Source organism: Dipodomys merriami, unplaced genomic scaffold (assembly GCF_024711535.1).
Source record: "Dipodomys merriami isolate MVZ:Mamm:240054 unplaced genomic scaffold, mDipMer1.0.p SCAF_9, whole genome shotgun sequence".
Taxonomy (NCBI): Eukaryota; Metazoa; Chordata; class Mammalia; order Rodentia; family Heteromyidae; genus Dipodomys; species Dipodomys merriami.
Genome location: NW_027206512.1, coordinates 38,528,220 through 38,548,094, shown reverse-complemented (window position 1 = coordinate 38,548,094; position 19,875 = coordinate 38,528,220). Strand labels below are relative to the sequence as shown.

General features: G+C 37.7%; 1 protein-coding gene across 1 annotated transcript in view; it reads left to right on the top strand.

The window, feature by feature from the left end:
- The window catches only part of Gabrb1 (gamma-aminobutyric acid type A receptor subunit beta1), a 313,871-nt gene that overhangs the window by 276,600 nt on the left and 17,396 nt on the right, over positions 1-19,875 (top strand). Inside the window, exons 6-8 of the mRNA XM_070012745.1 lie at positions 7,553-7,690; positions 7,816-7,968; positions 11,955-12,199. Coding sequence (XP_069868846.1) covers positions 7,553-7,690; positions 7,816-7,968; positions 11,955-12,199 — 536 coding nt within the window. The remainder of the gene's footprint in view (positions 1-7,552; positions 7,691-7,815; positions 7,969-11,954; positions 12,200-19,875) is intronic.

Sequence of the window (19,875 nt, the reverse complement as noted above, 5' to 3'; positions counted from 1 at the left end):
TGAGTTAACTTTTAGTAGGGAATGTAATCAATCCTATTCTTCAGTTTGGAGGGATGGGGGCAAACAAACTACCTTATTGAAAAAGCCAAATTTGTCCTGTTTTCTTAGAAAACAAGTAACTAAGAAAATGTGTGGTTTTTTCTAGCCAGTCACACCAAGAAGTGCATGGATTGGATAGGAATGGGATAGCATGAAACGTTCATCAAAATGGGGCCAAAAAATGGTAAAATAGGATCAGACAAAGTAGCAGTCACACCCAAGGCAGCTGAGTACAGCAAGGGTGTAACTTGTCACATTCAATCCAAGTGGGCAGATAACTTCATCTGGAGAAATTATAGATGGTTAGTCAATTTAGATGTCAGCCTGGACCACAGTCAGAGTTTGGAGGTCTGGTGATAGCAAAAAGATTTCTGCTGGTGGGGATATTTAGGAGCAGCTAGATACATTATGAGTAAAGAAGTTTGAGAGTAAAACTTAGTCATTGTACTAGAGACCCATTGGTGATCAGGGTTCAGCCAAATCATTAAGGAGTCTATCATTACACTCAAAAAAAGTCAACAACTGATGAGAGTGAACTATACAACTCAGGGCAGAGACAGGAGGAAGGGACAGGGAGAGAGTAAGGGAAGAGAAAGGAAATGTACTCATTACCTGACTCATATAATTTTAATCCCTCTGTACATCACCTTTATATCAATAAATTAACTTTTTTAAAAAGTCTACATGCTACAAGATCCTCATGAGTCTTACGTTATTGTCCTTATGTCCAAAATACATAAAGAAAATTAATGATAGTATGTTAATGAGCATGTTAATAATATGTTATTGAGTTGACTTCAGTTTAATAACTTTTAGTGAGATGTAAATACTGTTTAACACAGGAATATAATACATCTTCCTCCATTCGATCTTATATCTTCGGTTAAATGACATGGTCTCATCTGGATGAAGATTAACAGACAAATCAGTAAAAACTGCCAGTTATTAAAAAAAAAAAAAAAGCAAAACTCATGGGCTGGGAATATGGCTTAGTAGTAGAATGCTTGCCTAGTATGCATAAAGCCCAGGGTTCAATTCCTCAGAAAAACATAAACAGAACAAGCCAGAAGTGGTGCTGTGGCTCAAGTGGTATAGTGTTAGCCTTGAGCAAAAGAAACTCAGGGACAGTGCCCAGGCCCTGAGTTCAAGCCCCAGGACTGGCAAAAAAAAATGTAAAACTCAAATATTAGCCAAATATAGCAGATGCTGAGGCTACAGTGACGTGGGAAGGCGAGAATCCTGACCTTGCTTAGATCTGGTTAAAAATAAAGAAGACTTTGAGAAAACGTTGGAAAAAAAAAACTACAAAGCATCCCTGACTCTAAAATCCCAAATCTGGGAACATGACACAGTTCCAAATCTTGCTGCCACTAAATTCTGTCCTTTTATCCATCAGGAGCAACTCCAAAACCAGGGTCAGCCTTGAAATATATCTGTATAAAAGTCAATGGAGCCAGATGATTCAAAGAGAAGTAGGAAGAAAAGAAGCAAGGGAAACATAGCTGCTTCTCAGTTTGAGACCCTATACTTCAAGTGACGTAAAAGCAAACTGGAAAACACTAAGCCAAAAATAGATTCAAATTCTAGAAAAGACTAGAGCTTAGAGAAAAAGGCAGAAAGCAAATATGACAGGTTCTCAAATATGGGTGGTACTATTATACAGAAGAGTACTTGTTTTCTGAAAGCATAAAGGCTGGCCACATTTTAGATAATGGATGTTCTACAGGAAGATGAATCTTCTGCTTATTGTAAGGATATCTTTCTAACAATTATCCAAAAACTCTAACTTAACTATTGAGTTCACTGAGAAAATAGTGAGGTGGCCATCCCAAGGAACTGAACTCCATCTAACCTGTCAGACAGAAGTCAAATGCTAATGCGCTAGTGCAAAGATTTGTGTTTAACTGTGGGAGTTTCTTTTTCTTTTTAAATATGATTTCTGGGGCTGAAAATGTGGCTTAGTGGTAGAGTACTTGCCTAACATCTTGAAGCCCTGCGTTTGATTCCTCAGTACTACATATACAGAAAAAGCCAGAAGTGGCGCTGTGGCTCAAGTGGTAGAGTGCAGCTTTGAGCAAAAGAAGTTCAGGAACAGTGCCCAGGCCCTGAGTTCAAGCCCCAGGACTGAAAATAACAAATAAAATAAAATATGACTTCTATAGTATATTTACTACTCCTTAGGATACCATAGAACTACAGAGACAGGTGAGTAAGAATATAAAGCACAATAATCGTTGTACGAAATATCAAGATACTGAACAATCTGGCACAATTCACTTTATTTTCTTTTATTTAAATTTTATTTAAAAGTGATGTACAGGTAGGTTATAGTTATATAACAAGGTGAAATCACTTTCAAACCATCTCCTGAGATACATAATTACTAGTCTAAGAACTATGGTATAAAGGATCTTCATAGCTACAAGGACAGAGCTATTGATAAAGTCAAGATATTTCTACCTTTATGTAGGAAGCGAAAGAGAAATTGTGGGTAGATTATTTTTGTCTTATAGGTCATTTTGTAACAATTGAAATGCTAGTTGTTAAAAAGTTAGGATATTATAGCCTGGCACCAGTGGCTCATGGAAGTAATCTTAGCTACTCAGAAGGCTAAGATCTGAGAATTGTGGTTTGAAACCAGCGTGGGAAGAAATTGAGATTCTTATCTGCAATAAAAACCAGAAGTGGAGCTCTGGCTCAAGTGGCAGAACACTATCTTTAAGCAAAAGAAGTTCAGGGATAGCTCCCAGGCCCTGAATTCAAGCCCTAGGACTGGCTAAATAAATACATAAATAATACAAGGACATTTTGCTGAAGGACAGATGGAAATAGGAAGGGTCTTATATCTGGACTAGCTACTCCATTTAGGATTTCTTGTGGATAATAGCTAAAAGAGGAATTATCTCTCCTCCCAGCTATAGAATAGAAGTCTCAGGTTTCTTTAGGATTGGATCCATTTAGATCTCATTCTTATTTTCAAGTAATGAATTTGCCCAAGGATACTGTTGTGGCCTAGCTGTTTTATGTTTGGTGTCTGGCTTGTGCTACTGTAATGAACATAACAAAAGGAGTAACATTTTGTGAGTAGAAATGTTGTTGGCTCACAACTCTGAAGTTCAGAAAGCACCAGATCAAGAAGACAACAACTAGTGCTTATTGCACTTCCCTTGTGGAAGAGCAAGGAATTCATGAAAGAGAAAACAAGACAGTGAAAGGAAAACAAATTCTCCATCCTTTTAACAGTATTATTCCATGCATGATGGTGAAGCATTATGAAGTAAATATCTCTTAAATAGTTCTACATCCCAAGTCTTGCTTTGAGAATCGCCTTCCCAGCTCATGAACTTTAGGGGATGTATTCAAAGCCCAAGAACCCAAATCATTGCCTAACTTTGAACCAATTACCATAGCAAAGAAAAGCGTCCTTTAAGTGTCTGCCTAAGGCAATCAAGACCCACACAATGAAACTTAGTATGTTCCTATGACTTCTCCACAAAAAGAAATGTATTCATTTCAGCCTGTTCATGAACCAAAAGTTTAACATCTCTACCATACAAAACATGTCTGACTACGGTATTTGACTGCTCCCTAACTTTATTTAAACACAATAAGGAGAAAATTTCATTTCCAGGATAGAAAATTCATCCAAAATGATGACTTTATTTCAAATAGCAAAGAAGAACAATGATATCTAGATACTTCTATATTTTACTAGCTCCATGAATCTTCATCTGTTGACATCAACTTAATTTTATCTGTACTTTCTGCACCACTAAGAAGTCCCCGGAGGCCGAGAGGAAATTTTAAGAGCTTCTGTGTAGTTATTGTTGCTAGGAAACATCATTGGTACCTAAATGCTCAGGCTTTGAGATGCTATGTGATGTCACCAATTCATAAAAGAAAACCTTTGGTAAACAGGTTGTTGAGGTGTGAGTAAATTCATGTCCTTGCTCTGTGGAAAAATTTTCTTGAGTAACCTTTGAATAATAGAGTATTTTGAGGCCTCTTTCCTTTGCCATTATTGCTCCCTTGAGAACTCTACTGTTTCCCTGAAACAGTGTGAGCATTCTCCAGCCCCCCCCCCACCCTCCAAAATAATCATCTGTAATTATCTCAATGTCTTGAACACTATGCATAATAGGTTGTAGTTAAACAAAAGGCAAGTGACCTTGGAAATAAAGATCCAAACCACTAACTGCATGAACTATTAAATGCAATAGTCTCTTCTCATCTGTGGGGGATGTGTTCCAAGACACAAGTGGATGTCTTCCACTAAGGATAGTACCACGTCTTAGGCTTTACATAGAATAAAGCTTAATTTATAAATTAGGCACAGTAAGAGGTTAGCAACCGTAACTAATAACAAAATACAATTATGACAGGTTTAATTTTTTAACTATGTAAATGTGGTCTTTTTTCATTTCCTTTCAAAACAGAGTGTCATAAGCACAAAGCATTGCAATAGCTCAACAGTTAGTGAAGAACTAGCTTGCCTTCTAAGTGACTGTTGGGTGGCTAGCAAGTACAGCAGAACACTCATGGGCTGGACAAATGGCTGCATGCCCTCCTCGGTGGGATAAGGCAAATAAATGTGGGCATGCAATTTAAGGCTTACGAAAAAACAAAGGAGGTAACAATGCTCAATAAGAAATGTACTCATTACCTTACTCATGTAACTGTAACCCCTCTGTACAGTATTTTTACAATAAAAAATATTAAAAAGACTTATGAATTGTTTAACTTGTTTCAGTGATTTCTTAGTTAAGATTTTCAGACCTCAGTTCCCTGGGTAGCAGACACTGCATCTAGGGATACCCTGTAAGGTGGAAGGGCTGAGGTACTTCTAAAATATGCATTGATTCATTGTTGTATTCCAGCTTGTTCATTGCATGCAGTATTGAAGTGTTCAGCTGATTGGACTTACCCCCTTACTTCCATCTTTCTTCTACCTCCAAAACCCAGGCCTTCAGTGACTTGCTTAACCCTAACCAGTGCTTACATATGTCCCCCTAAATTGATACAATGAAACATGAGCTACAGGTTATAATCCATCACCTAGTTAACTTAGCTAGCCTAAATTTTACAAGAAGGTTTTACTATTCTTCAACATGCAGATCATTCATCCATCAGTCATCTACCTCTACCTACCTTTTGGCTTGTACATTCCTATTAGGTGCTGTAAGCAATGTTAATTCATCTCCCAAAGATAAGAACCTTTCCCCTCAAACTCATAAATCCTGAATATAGTAATTAGTCTTGTGTTTATGTGCTAAGTCCATAGGTAAATAAGAGGTTCTTATAGCTTCTCATATAACAGCGATAATATCTAACAATAAATACCTGCTATTTCTGTGACTATACTTGAGTCATTATGGTATGGATTTTCAGACAAGGAAGAGAGGGAAAGTTGTCAGACCTAGAAGGAGGTGGTTTAAAGAAAAATAAAACATACTCAAATAGCACTACAACAAAAGTTAAACTTCACATAGTAAATGTAAAATGGTTGAGGTTTCATAACTTTAGAGAAAATAATTCTAAAAATCTTTTTGGAGAGAATTAGAACTACTAGAAACAATAAAGTAGAGATATCTTTGTTTCAGAGAGGGAAAAGAAGAGATGGAAGGAAAAAGGAGAGAGGGAGAAAGGAGGGAGGGAAAAGAGGGAGGAAAGGAAGAAACAGTTTAAATTTTCTTTTATTCTTACAGTGACACATTCGGGGAGACTTTTTGTCAGTTGGTATTCCATTGCAAAATTTCAAACATTTTTTTTAATCTTCTGAAAAGATGTTACCACTATAATCAAAAGTAGGTCAAAATAATGTCTACTACAAAGAGCTCATAAGGTTACCTTTAAAACCTGGAAGGAGCAGTAATTCTAGTGGCAAAAAAAAAAGATTTGCTATTTTTTTGAGTTAAATATAAAAAGAAAATGAAAAGGTCTTCTTGTCTCTGGTAAAAAGAGGAAAACTAGATCTTGAATCTGTCTTAGATTATTTTTAGCTTTTTTTTAAAATATAACCCTTCTTGTTGTACAGTCTCTCTTTTGCATGACCCTAACCCAGCAAGGCCATTGCAAGCAAGGAGAGAGTAGAGAAACAGAGTAGCTTATAACAGGAGGCCTTCCATGCTGAAAACAGTATAGATCCTTCTGTTCTGCAATATTCTACATGTTTTCATTGAATTAACTATCTCACCAGTTATGATAGTGTACATCTATCATTCAAGCTACTTAGGAGGCAAAGGCAGGCCTCTGCCTGGTTGAAAGCCAGCACAGGCAAAGTTAAGAAGAACCTATTTCAAAAGTAACCCAAAAACAAAAGAACAGGGCTGAAACTCAGGTGTAGAATACCTGCTTATCATTTTCCCAAAGTTCTGGGCTCAATTCCTAGTACCATGAAAAAATAAATAGATGATAGATACATAATAGATAGATGGATAGATAGATAGATCATCAGAACATTACCAATAATTTACTAGTGCCCAAAGCTTTAACTAATATGGTAGCTATAATATTATTAGCTAAATCAAAGACTAAGAATAGAAGCTTGATTAATTTTCTTAAAGAAATGCGCATTTATTTTTAAAAATAGTTTTCTCATTTAACTGATTTGTACAAATTCAGTTTCTCAGTATACTCCATGCAAGTATTTCTTCTGTTCTCTTTTAACAAATAAGGGCTTAATTATTATTACTTGGCTTTTTTCTTTTCTTTGCTTTGCTTTTTTTATGCCAGTCCTGGGGCTTTGAACTCAGGGCCTGCCTACTGTCACTGAGCTCTTCTCATTTTTTATTATTAAACACACAGTTAAAATCTATTATCAGACCCTTGGAGTCTAACAACTCCCACTGCAAAAGAATGCCCATTAGCAGATACAAAGAAAACAAATATGACACTATGATGTCAGATGTCACTAAATGATCCAGAGTTCATACCTGTCAATCCCAGATGCATTGTGGTCTTAATGCACCCACTACCAACCCATTAGAAAAAGCAATCCATACGGCACCTAATATACAACAATGCCACCTTTTGGATAGCAGCTAAGCAGGTAGCAATGCTACTCCCTATTTACTAGGATTCTCCCCTGATTCCCACACTGTCTTCAGAAAGAATTTCTAGCCAGGCTTACTGGCTTACACCTGTAAGTGTAGTTACTTGGCAAGATGAGGTGAGATAAAATTGCTATTTGAGGCCAGTCAAAGCCAAAAAATAAATAAGGAAAAAAGAAATAGACCCACGTTAACCACTAGCTGGCTATTGGCACATGCTTGTCATCTCAGCTGTAGCAGAAAGTATAATATAGGAGAAGCGCAATCCAGGCAGGCCTAGGCATAAGTGTATGGCTGTGTCAGAATAATAACTAAAGCAAAAAGGGCTTAGGGTGTGGCTCCATGATAGAGCACCTGCCTAGCAAGTGCAAGGCTTTGGGTTCAAACTCCAATACTGCCAAGAAAATAATTAAGGGAAGAATCTCTAGATGCTTAGGTCGTGAAGCTGTGTTTCTTTACTTCAGATGGCTACACCACAGATGACATCGAGTTTTACTGGAATGGAGGAGAGGGCGCAGTAACTGGAGTTAATAAAATCGAACTTCCTCAGTTTTCAATTGTTGATTACAAGATGGTGTCCAAGAAGGTAGAGTTTACAACAGGTGAGGATGTTTCTTCCAAAACAAACAAGGAGGGTGGTGAAGGGAAGATGATGGCTTCTGATCAAATGATGATGGAATTTTTTAATTTTTCTTTTTCTTTCCTTTTTCTAAAAAAAAAAATTTAGGAGCCTATCCTCGGCTGTCACTGAGTTTTCGTCTAAAGAGAAACATTGGTTACTTCATTCTACAAACCTACATGCCTTCTACCCTGATTACAATTCTGTCCTGGGTTTCTTTTTGGATCAACTATGATGCATCTGCAGCCAGAGTTGCACTAGGTAATGCATGTCTAGTACACCAGAGTGAGGAAAGTTTTCTACCTTCAAATATGCCAGCAGTAGCAATCATGGGCAAGAAGTCTCTAGAGCAAGCCAATGTATTACATTATAGATGAATGCTTAAGTATAAAATAGCTAAGTATAAGCATAAAGATGTTTATGATAAATGTATTACAATGTAACATTTCAGCACTTAGAAAAGATAATATTTGAGCTGGGAATGTGATTTAGTGGTAGAGTGATTGCCTAGCATGCAAGATGCCCTGGGTTCAATTCCTTAGTACCACAAAAACAGAAAAGGCCAGAAGTGGCTCTGTGGCTCAAGTGGTAGAGTGCTATCCTTGAGCAAAAGCTCAGGGATAGTGCCTGGGCCCTGAGTTCAAGCTCCAGGACTGGCCAAAAAAGAAAAAGAAAAGATAATATTTATGGGATATATGTTTTCCATTATGTAATTACTTAAAAGATATATTCTGAAATTTTATTATGCTAATTTTGACAAAATTTGAGATGACTTATCCTTTATTTCCTCCTATATTTTTACAGTGGTAAATACTTAGAATTCATTATATTCAATAGAAAAAACTGATTTAGAGAAATCTAAACAAATCTAGTGGCTATGAACAAGCTATATGACTCGTTGGGAAATATTTTCCTTTGAATATTAACTAAAGTTAAAAATATCAAACTGGGTCTCCTTTAACTGGAGTTCATTATATTCAGCAAGGTGCAGACAATTCATCAGCTATATTAATGATCTGGGATCCAGATAAAATGAAAAATGCTTTCCTGTTTAGTAGAACAAAATTCAGAATTAATCTTGCCATGGTTGAGTAATTGCTGAAAGCTGCAAGGCTATATTTGAAACTCTAAATAATTCCTGGGAAAGTTAGAATATATAAGGTGTGTCTGATGAATCTAGGCATCCAGAAGTCTGCCTCATCATTTGATTTACAGACCCCAATGATCACTATCTGGAACTTATTCATATACATGCATTGTGCATGTGTGCGCACAGACACACACACACACACACACACACACACACACACACACACACACACACACACACACACACACAGAGCATTGTTCCTAAGAAAACATATTGCATTCTCTTCTCTTTTGAGACTATTACACTGGATCAAATGATCAGCATATCTTTTCACACCTAGACTGATTAAGGTCTTCTCTGTAGCTTAATTGTGGTGGTTGAGTATACAAGATTCTGAAAGCCAAAGGCTTACCGTCTCTTCTCAGCCTTTGAATATTCTAAGGCAGAAGAAAGCAAGTAAGTAGTTACCACATCATACATATGTATCTGCACATATTACTTAAGTGGGAATATAACCATGTGTATATATTACGGTTAGAGGAAAGAAAGAATCACTGGATGATATCTGAGTCAAAGCAGAGAATACTAACAAGCAAATTTGTGAATTGTGATTCACTTTGCACGTCTATCCTCAAGGCAAATAATATTTGGATTACAGAGACTAGCAATATCAACACATAATGATGCCTAACATAATCTTGAGTGTAACAAATGTAGGTTAAAAGATATTAATTTACTTATACCTTTTGCTCAAAAGTTTAAACCATTGTGGAGGGAGGAGTGGGTGAGGTAGGGGAGGGAAAGGATAGAGGAAGAACAACAAGGGAAGGGGTAACAATGCTCAACAAGAAATGCACATTGCCTTTCCCATGTCACTGTAACCCCTCTGTACAGCATCTTTACAAGAAAACAAAATTTTCTAAAAAGCTTAACAAATTACACTTAAGAGGTATATCCCACCAAGCATTGCCAGAAATAGTATCACAGCTGCCATTTTGTAAAACTATTGTATTTCATGATGGTATTCATCTTTTGGCTCTAAATTAGAGGAAAATCTTTTAGTGTGCACACAAATTACTCACCAACTTAGGAAAAAATCAAGTCGCATTTTTGGCAGTAACACCAAGAAAATATTACCTAGCCAAATACCAGTCTATGCCATAGAAAACAATGTTTATTTGGAACATAATGTATTATATTAATTATGCAAAAGAATGTATAATAAAGAATGACATCTGATTTATGGATTTTTCACTAGTCAAAAAAAATTAAACCCAAGGTGAAAAAGCAGACACACAATTAGTTAAGTTGTAAATCAATAATTTATTTCTGTTGAGTATATCTAGCTAGATTGTACAAAGATGGAGTTTAAAGTTTTCTTCCAAGAAATAATAAGACTATTCCTACTGGTATTTCATATCAATCTTATTTGAATAAATTACTTAACAGTTGAGTGCATTACTTAACTTTTGTGAGGTAGTCCCTGAATTTCTAATAAATCTGTTTTTCAAAATGTTGCAGTCACATTAGGAAACCTATGCATCTTGAATAATCTAGTGACCTCTTTTACTTTGATGCCTTCCATTCCTTTTGCCTGATTTCCTTTTGTCCTTACTATCCATTTCACACTTCCAGTTTTTATTTTTAAGAACTTACATCAAATTTCAGGTATCACCTTCTCTGCTTATTTTAACCAAGTAATCCCTTGATGTATGCCCTTTAGCTGGGTGACCTATGGCAAAATAACTAATCTCAGAAGTTCCTGTTTGCTCAGTTACAAAATAAGAGGGAAATATATTTCGCCTATCATAGTCACTGGGCTGTGCTGACAGCCATAGAGAATAATACAAACCTATAGGCATTTATGACTGTAAAACACTACATGAGGGTATGATATTGATAGCACAGCACAAGCAATCTATGCAAGATTCCACATTCTTTTCTTACTTCTTAATTTTTCCTAATTATTATTTCATCATTACCACCAACAACACAAATTATTCATGAAGCAGCCTCACAGACACCATACTATTAACAATTATTAACAACTATTAACAAAGTCATACTTAACTGTTTAAGAGGTCTAAGGTCAAGTTCTGAATAAAGCTTTTCCTTACAGTAGGAAACTAGACTCTATGGTCAAGAAAGAAGAGATGGCCAAGCCCTGGTTGCTCATGCAAGTAATCTGAGTTGCTCAGGAGGCTGAGATCTGAGAAACAAGGTAGCCCAGGCCAAGAAGTCTCTGAGACTCTAATCTCCAATTAACCAGCATTAATAGAGTGCCAGCCTTGAGTAAAAAAGCCAAGTGAAAGCTTAAAGCCCTGAGTTCAAGTCCCAGTACCAGTATGAAAAAGAGAGGAGCGGGTTAATATTTTAAAAGCCAAAGCAACAAGATTATATTGTATCTAGACTATATACATCCATTATTTCATAAAAATCACAACCTTTCCTATATATCTCTCCTTTGGGGGATATCATACAACAAATAATATACTATTTTTTTTGTCAGTCCTGGGCTTGAACTCAGAGCCTCAGCACTGTCCCTGAGCTTCTTTTATTCCAGGCTAGCACTCTACCACGAGCCACAGCACCACTTCCGGCTTTTTCTGTTTATCTGGTCCTGAGGAATCGAACCCAGGGCTTCATGGAGGCTAGGCAAGCACTCTATCACTAAGCCACTTTCCCAGCCTACATTTTTCTTAATGCTGAACTTGAACTTGCGATCTGGGTGAGTGTCGCCTTGTAGATGAAGTAGACCTCCTGAAACTGGTTCTCAGCTTTGAAAGTGGCAAAGGCTGCAGTAGGAATTAGTATCTCAAGAACAGACTTAGGAGGGGCAGGACTGAGATGCTAAGAGAAGGAAAAGGAAAGATATGGACACATCACAGAATGAGGGACACTGGACAATAGCATTCTAATCTGACATTTCATCTATTCTTCTGTTTCCTCCGTGCATGTTTTAATGTTGTCAACCCTCCATGAGCTACACCTTCTATTTTGTGCTTTATTGATGGGCCATGGATAGTGCTTACCGGTGTGTGTTTTAAAATGGATGCCCTTTTGTCCAACAGTTTATCATGCTCCTGCTGTCGTCCTATGGCACTACTAGGGGAGAGGCATTTGTCCCCCCAACTTCACTTTGTCTTTCTGTTCACAGGAATCACCACAGTGCTGACAATGACAACCATCAGTACCCACCTCAGGGAGACCCTGCCAAAGATCCCTTACGTCAAAGCGATCGATATTTACCTGATGGGTTGTTTTGTGTTTGTGTTCTTGGCTCTGTTGGAATATGCCTTTGTCAATTATATCTTCTTTGGAAAAGGCCCTCAGAAAAAGGGAGCTGGCAAGCAAGACCAGAGCGCGAATGAGAAGAACAAACTGGAGATGAATAAAGTCCAGGTAAGGTATTAAATATGCTTAATACTATTTTTCCTAAACTTATCTCACAGTAGAAAAAATAATGCTTATGAAATAGTCGTTTATCATTATTTTTATTTAAATATTTTTATTGAAAAGATACTTACAGAGGGGTTACACTTACAGGCAATGAGTACATTTCCTAGAGAGCATTGTTACCCCCTCCTTTGTTTTCTCCCTACTATCCCTTCCTTCCCCACTTCCCCAACTTCCTCCTCCCCACCCCAAGTTGTAAAGTTCCTTTTCAACATAGTGTCTTATACATCTCATTGTTACAATGGATCAACCTGTATCCTTGTTTCAGTATTTTTTTATTTCCCTTCCCCTCAAATTAGAAAAAAAAAAAAATATATATATATATATATATAAGATGCAGGGCACTGGAATCAAATACAGTGATAACAGGGATTATACACACTGGGGAAGAACATACAAAAGAAACAAAGCAAATCACATAGTACATTAAAAACAACAGTGACAAAAAAAACCCTCTTGTGTCTTTGTGTCCCTATCTTGGGGTTCATTTCATTTAGCATCATTTTATATGGTCATATGTACATAGCTTTTGACCTTTTCTGCTTGTCTGGTAAGATTATCCTAGACATATATTAGACTTGGAAAAAAATTATATTAAGTGAAGTAAGCCAGACCCATGGCTTCCCTTATTCGTTTATCATTATTAAGACCCAACCAACTTTTTATTTTCTATATCTGGGATATGTAAAAATGTAGAAAAATGACATTGAATCTTGAAAGCTCTATGTGAATACCAGTTTTCCTGATATTGCTATTGTTCAATAGTTAAATAAAATACAAACAATAACAAAAACCAGATGAAGAGTCCATGTAACTCTTTTGTCTTATCTTCATAACTTTCTGGGGACTAATAATTCTTTTGCAATAAAGTGGTTTTAAATAAACTCAATAGTAAGAAACTGTTACCATATATGAAACGTTTCAGAAAATAAGTAAAGCCACTTTAAAAACAATGGAAATCACAGGATTGAAAATGTCATGTGCTAGATGCAGAGCACGGGGTATGAAATCGTTGTACCACTCCTATGGAGACACTTCACAGACATTCTGTCTCTGCTTCTGTTTGCTCTCCCCATTCCTTGTGCTCACAGGATACTGCACCATTCTATGGTAGGGCTGGCATAGTATTAATCATTTGTCAGTTTGTGTAATTACTCTTTTTTAACATCCATCTCTCATTAAAGAGTAGCTTCCCAAGAATTGGCCAAAGAGTCTATCCTGTTTATTGCTCTTTCCTCAATGGCTAGAGCAAGGAAGTAACCCAAAGAGCATTTGTCAAACAAATGAATAAATGCCAGAAAAGTTTTTCCACTAAAGATTTTTAGAGAACACAGAAAGTATGGATTGCACTATCATAATGCTTTGTAAGTAATAATAAGTTATAAAAAGGGCTTATAATAATCTACTTCAACTTCTGCCTCAGGCTCTCTTACTCTTCCTAACTAATGTGTGTGTGTGTACGCTCAAGTGCTCTGTGGAAGATCATACTCAGGGCCTCATGCATGCTAGACAAGCACTAAACCACTTAGGTCTTTATATTGATTTTTAATGCTTTTTAAAGCATGCTTTATAGCAATCTCTAGTATTCTTTCTGAATCTGTGTCTCATCCTATTAAATACCATCTTCAAAAGGAATAGTATAGCTAAGATTATTTCAACTTCTTCCTATTTAGATGGAATAATAATCATGTTATCATCCCATGCAAGTGATAATCATTCAGTAGATTCTTATATTTGGCAGGCCTTAACTTCCTTATCTTTCTAAAATCAGGGCTCAGAGAGACAATGTGTTGATGACAAATTTCATCTGTTTGGCATATCACCTCCAGCAGTTAAATTAAGAATGCAAACCATGTGGTATTTTTCAAATGTCACCCTGTGGCTGAAATCTAAATTACAGAAGATATTAGATTTTTCTGCTTGGTGTAATGATTGGATGCTTCTCTTTTTTTTTTCTGAAAGAAAAATGACATATGTTTTCTGGTCCCAGAGAATTCTTTTGAGACATCTCCAGGATTTCCTGTGGAATCCTGGAGCTTTGAGTGGAATTGTTCATCATTACAAATTACTTTTGATAGCCTCTGCTGGGCAGGCAGGTCAGGGGATATCCATACTAAAGCTTCAGAAGTACAGCTTTGTATTGATTTATAGTTCCACCAGCTGCACGGAAGCATTTTTTATACGAATACAGATGCTGAATCCAGACATTAAGAGACTTGCGATCTCCTAGGTGATAAAGACTGTAGATTCATGAACCCCTCAGGCATCATTTGAAACTAGGGATGGTATTTAGAGTTTTGAAAGATCGATTTCACAGCACAACAAGACTTTAGATAAGCTGGGTTACTTTTAAACTAACCCGAACTTTTCTTAGCTGTAGATAGTAGCAACAATGCCTGCCATCTGCGAGTGGATAAAATGGATGCATTGGTAGACTGTGCTCAGGGAATACTCCAAGTCACCCAGAGGCATGAAGGACTCTGGGGAATTGGGAGAGAATTCACACCAAATGCAGCCTGCAACCCCAATGGTCCAGAGAGAGAACTTTTCCTTTCAAAAATCCAGTCTCTCTACTGTGATTTGGGCTCTTCCCTCACATTCCTATTCTCTGTGGTTTGTCATCCAAATATCACCACAGACTAAAATCGTGGGGATCCTGACCAGGAAAATCCCCAGTCCAGAATAAGTAACTTAAATTTGTATTGTCTGACAAGTTTCCTGGTCGGTTTTTCATGCACACTAATCTCTGAGAACCATGGCTCTGAAGATCCTAAACACTGGAAGTACCCAGATGTCCTTTGCCATTGGAACCCAATGGTAGCCCAGAGAAAGGACTCAAAGCTTGGGTTTTGGAGTTTCTCACACTGCAGATAGATACTGAGTCTCTCCTAAGAGTACCTCATGCTCAGCGCTGGAAAGACAATGAGGATATAGCGTGATGAGCAACAAGAAGGCCCCTATTCTGGAGTATAGATTCCAGCGGAAGTGACACAAATCTGTACACAGCTACTCAACGGAATAGTGGGGGGTTCTGATGATCACTATGGAAAAAACCAGAAGCAGGGCACTAGTGGCTCACGCCTGTAATCCTAGCTACTCAGGAGGCTGAGATCTGAGGATAGCTGTTCAAAGCCAGCCCGGGCAGGAAACTCCATCAGACTCTTATCCCCAATTAACCACCAAAAAACAGAAGTGGCACTGTGACTCAAGTGGTAGAGCGCTATCCTTGAGCTGAAGAGCTGAAGGACAGCACCCAGGCCCAGAGTTCAAGCCCCACGACTGGCAAAAAAAAAAGAGCCAGAGCCAGGCTTGGTGATTTATGCCTATAATCCAGGACTCAGGAGGCTGAGAAAGCAAGGTCACAAATTTGAGGTGAGTCTGGGCCACATAGCAAGATTTCATCTCAAATAACAACAATAGCAACAACAACAAGTATGATAATAAATATAAAATGTTCAATGTGGCTGGAGCAGAAAACTCAAGAGGCAGAATCATGGCACAGGAGGACAGAGGTGCCCCCAAGAGCTAACTCACAATGTGTTTGTGAATTAGGATGAGAAAGTTGCATTATTCTATCACTTGAAAAGAAAACATATTATCTGCTTTTTGCACTTTAAAATGATGACTGTAGCTTCTCTACAGAGAAAAGACGCTAGGCTACATTCCTAGAAAAAAATAGAAAGGACAATAACTTGTGAAGAAAGATATCATCATGAAAGAAATGGTCACTATCTGAAAAGAATATTATTCTTAACAGCGGAGTCATTATGCTTACTAATACAAGGATAAGAGCAATGGGGGAGGGAGGAATCCACAAGAACTTTTTCACCTCTTCTGAGTAATAGTCTAGAAATTTTCCATTTGCTTTATCATTATCTTTTTCCATATTTCCAGAAAAATGTATAATGCATTTGCTTACAGTGTGGTACATTTGTACTTGGCCCTCCATTCTTTCTCAAAATGATAAGAAAACTTTCACGTGGGCCAATAGTTGTTGAAAGTGCAAAGATATGTGCACATCATGAGCTGAGCCTCTCAGTCACATCCACCCCAGCTTCAGCTTCCTAACAGAGGTCTCAGGAATTCCAGGTTAAGAGATCAGGGTTGGGCAGATGACTGTGAGCATCAGTGAGAATGTGGCACATTCCACAAGAGGGGAAGGAAGATGGGGGCTATGACCATTAAAGTTCTCTGCTCTCCAGGGGAAGGTAGCCTCTAGCACCGGACAGTTTCACAAAGTGAATGGGGGCTCTCAAAAGACCTCAGATCAGCTCGTTCTGCAGCCGGCATCAGTTCCCTTGGCTTCCTGCATATGCTTCAGAAACACTCAGAAAAATATGAATCTCTCTAAATTGGCTAGCAAGAAAGAAATAACCTACTGATTGCAAAGTAGATTGAGCCCAGAGGTATTCTCCGGCAAAGCTTTAAAACTGCCACTGAAAACAAGATTATATTTTATTTCAATTACACTGGAATGAGTTTCTGCTATATTTATATATTGAAAATATACAGAACAGTTAAATTCAGTGAGTGGCAACATTTTTTTTACAATCTAAAGCTCTCTTTGGGGGATGCTGGGGAGGCAGGGATAAGACAGAGAAAGAGAGAGAGACAGACAGACAGACAGAGACAGAGACAGAGACAGAGAGGCTAGTAGGAGGGAAGGGAGAAAGAAAGGCTGAAACCAAGCTATAAATGTGTTTATTTGATGAGGGTTATTATTGAGGTCAAGAAAATAGCAATCATATCAGTGTTTTCTAGACTTTAATCTTTTATTTTTATGTTGGTGGTACTGGGGTTAGAACTCATGGCCTAATGCTTGCTAAGCAGTTGGTGCTCTAGCTCTTAAGCCACAGTCTAGGCCCTTTTCGGTTTTCATTATGTAATGAATAAAGTCTTACAATGATCGCTGGGCCAACCTGGACAGTGATCCTCCCTAATGTTTTTCAGGAAGCAATAGCTGGGATGACCAGTGCATGCCACTATATCCAGTTTGTTATTCACTGAAAGATATGGTCTTGCAAGCATTTCACCTGAGCTGGCCTTGAACCTCGGTCTTCCCAATCTCTGCATCCTGTGTGGCTAAAATTACAAGCAGGAGCCACCACATCCATCATATTTTTTAAAATCATTTGTAGAACCACCATTGTGATTTTTGTCATGTTCTTTGTATCAGTTAGAGTGCTCCAGAGAACTAGAACCAACACACATTAAAAGAAATTTAAAGAATCATCACACCCAATTATCAACTCTGGCAAGACTAAAATTTGTAGAGCAGGTTACAAGCTGGAAACCCAGTGAGAATAAACATTAAGAGTCTTAAGTCCACAATCTGAAAAACATGCTGGAAATTGAGACATGTATTCTTGTTAACATTTTAATGCAAGCTAGGTGCCAGTGGCCCACCCTTGCAATCCTCGCTACTCAGGAGGCTGAGATCTGAGGATCACAGTTCAAAGCCAGCCCAGACAGGAAAGTTTTTTTTTAATTTTTTACTGTGAAAATACCATACAGAGTGGTTACAATTACATGGGCAAGGTAATGAGTACATTTCTTATCAAGCATTGTTGTCTCCTCCTTTGTTTCCCTTACCATCCCTTCCCATCCCCTTCCCCCCCCACCAGCCAAAGTTGTAAAGTTTGTTTTTCAACATAACGAACATCTGATTGTACATCTCATTGTTGCAATGGGTCCACCTGTATCCCTATTTGAACGGGTTTGTTTTTTTTTTTTGCCCTTCCCCTCCACAAATTATACCAACATCAAATACAGTGAAAGCAGGGGTTATACCGTGGGGGAGGGACATACAAAGCAAAAAATAAAGTCATCTTATAAATATGTTAGAAACAATTGCAAGAAAGAAAAAATATTTGAATACTTATCTTGGGGTTCATTTCACCTAATATCAACTTATCTGACCTTTTCTGCTTGTCCCAGACATATACTAGTTATTGCAAATAAGGGAAAGCATGGGACCTATGTTTCTTTGAGTCTGGCTTACTTCACTTAATATAATTTTTTCCAAGTCTTTCCATTTCCTAACAAATGAGGCAATGTCATTCTTTCTGATGGAGGCATTGAATTCCATTGTGTATATATACCACATTTCTTTTGATCCATTCATCTACTGAGGGGCATCTGGATTGGTTCCATCTCTTAGCTATGAAACTCTTATTTCCAATAAACTACTTAGAAAAAGCTGGAAGTGGTGCCATGGCTCAAGTGGTAGAGCACCAGCCTTGAGCACAAAGAGGCTTAGGGACAGTGCCCAGGCCTTGAGTTCAAGTCCCTGGACTGGCAAAAAAAAAAGTTTTGAGACATAACTTTTTCTTCTTCAGTAACTGACAGTTTTTGCTGTTAAACAAGCCATCAATTGGTGGCACAAGACCATTCATAACATCGAGCATGATCTCCTTTACTCAAAGGAACTGATTATAAATGTCAATTGCCTCAACAACAACATCAGTACTACAACATCAGTATTAGTATTTGACCGAAAGACTAGAGACTCAATACCCAAGTCGAGCATCGAATCAGGCACCATAAGCTTTTACCAAGTATAATGTCATTTCTTCACTCATCCCTTCACTCCTGTGTGCCAAACATTTCTCAACTTGACTGAAGCAGGGCCTGTGCTCTCCTGCAGCCACACTCTAACGTCTAACGGGACGTCTGCTGGGAGGAACACACTGCACTGGGAGAGGCGAACCCTTGATCCTGTGGCCTTTTGAAAATCAAGATGCCTTTAAATTTCTATGCAGAACTATTTTTGTAGACTCTGCATGCAGATGAATATAAGGAAATAAGAATTACTTTCAATTTTTCACCTCATAACAAAATATGATCATGAATAAAGTTTGCTGAAAAACCTGCACAAAATCACCAGTTGGTTATTAAGAGAAATATATACATATATCTACATTGTTTCCTTCATAATATTACCTCATTCAAAACAAAAATCAAGTGCCAGTGACCCACACTTATAATCCTTGCCATTTGGGAGGCTGAAATCTGAGGATCGTGGTTTAAAGCCAGCCTGGGTAGAAAAATCTCTCTCCACTTAACTACTCAAAACCTGAAAGTGCAAAAAAAAATAAAAAATAAAAAGCTAAGGGACAGCACACAGACCTTGAGTTCATGTACTGGCACAAAAAGAAAAAAAAAAGATTGTCCTCCATAAGAATGTCAGTTCCAACAATTCAAGAATTCATCTGCTTTGTTCATCAGTATCTTTAGGGGATAGTTGTAGCCCCAGAATTTAAAAGAAATCTGTTGTGGTTTTTTTTAATTTAATTTTATTTTATTTGTGAACATACTGTACAGAGGGATTACAATTACATCTGTTGTGGTTTATAAGCACTGCGCAGCAGGAAATTGAACCATGAGCTATCCATCCTCAGCAGCCTTTACACAGTACAGTCCCAGGCTTTTTTTTTTTTTTTTCAATAGAAGCCTCTCCAAGTTTTGCCTATGGTCAGCCAGCCTCATGGCCAGCTTCCATGGCCTTCTGAATGGGAGATGATAGAAAGGCTCAGCATAGCAAGAAAGGAGACCTGAGGGTCACAAGTTACAACCTTTCCAAAGTTTGCTGGAAAGAGCATGGATAACCTGTATCTGACATG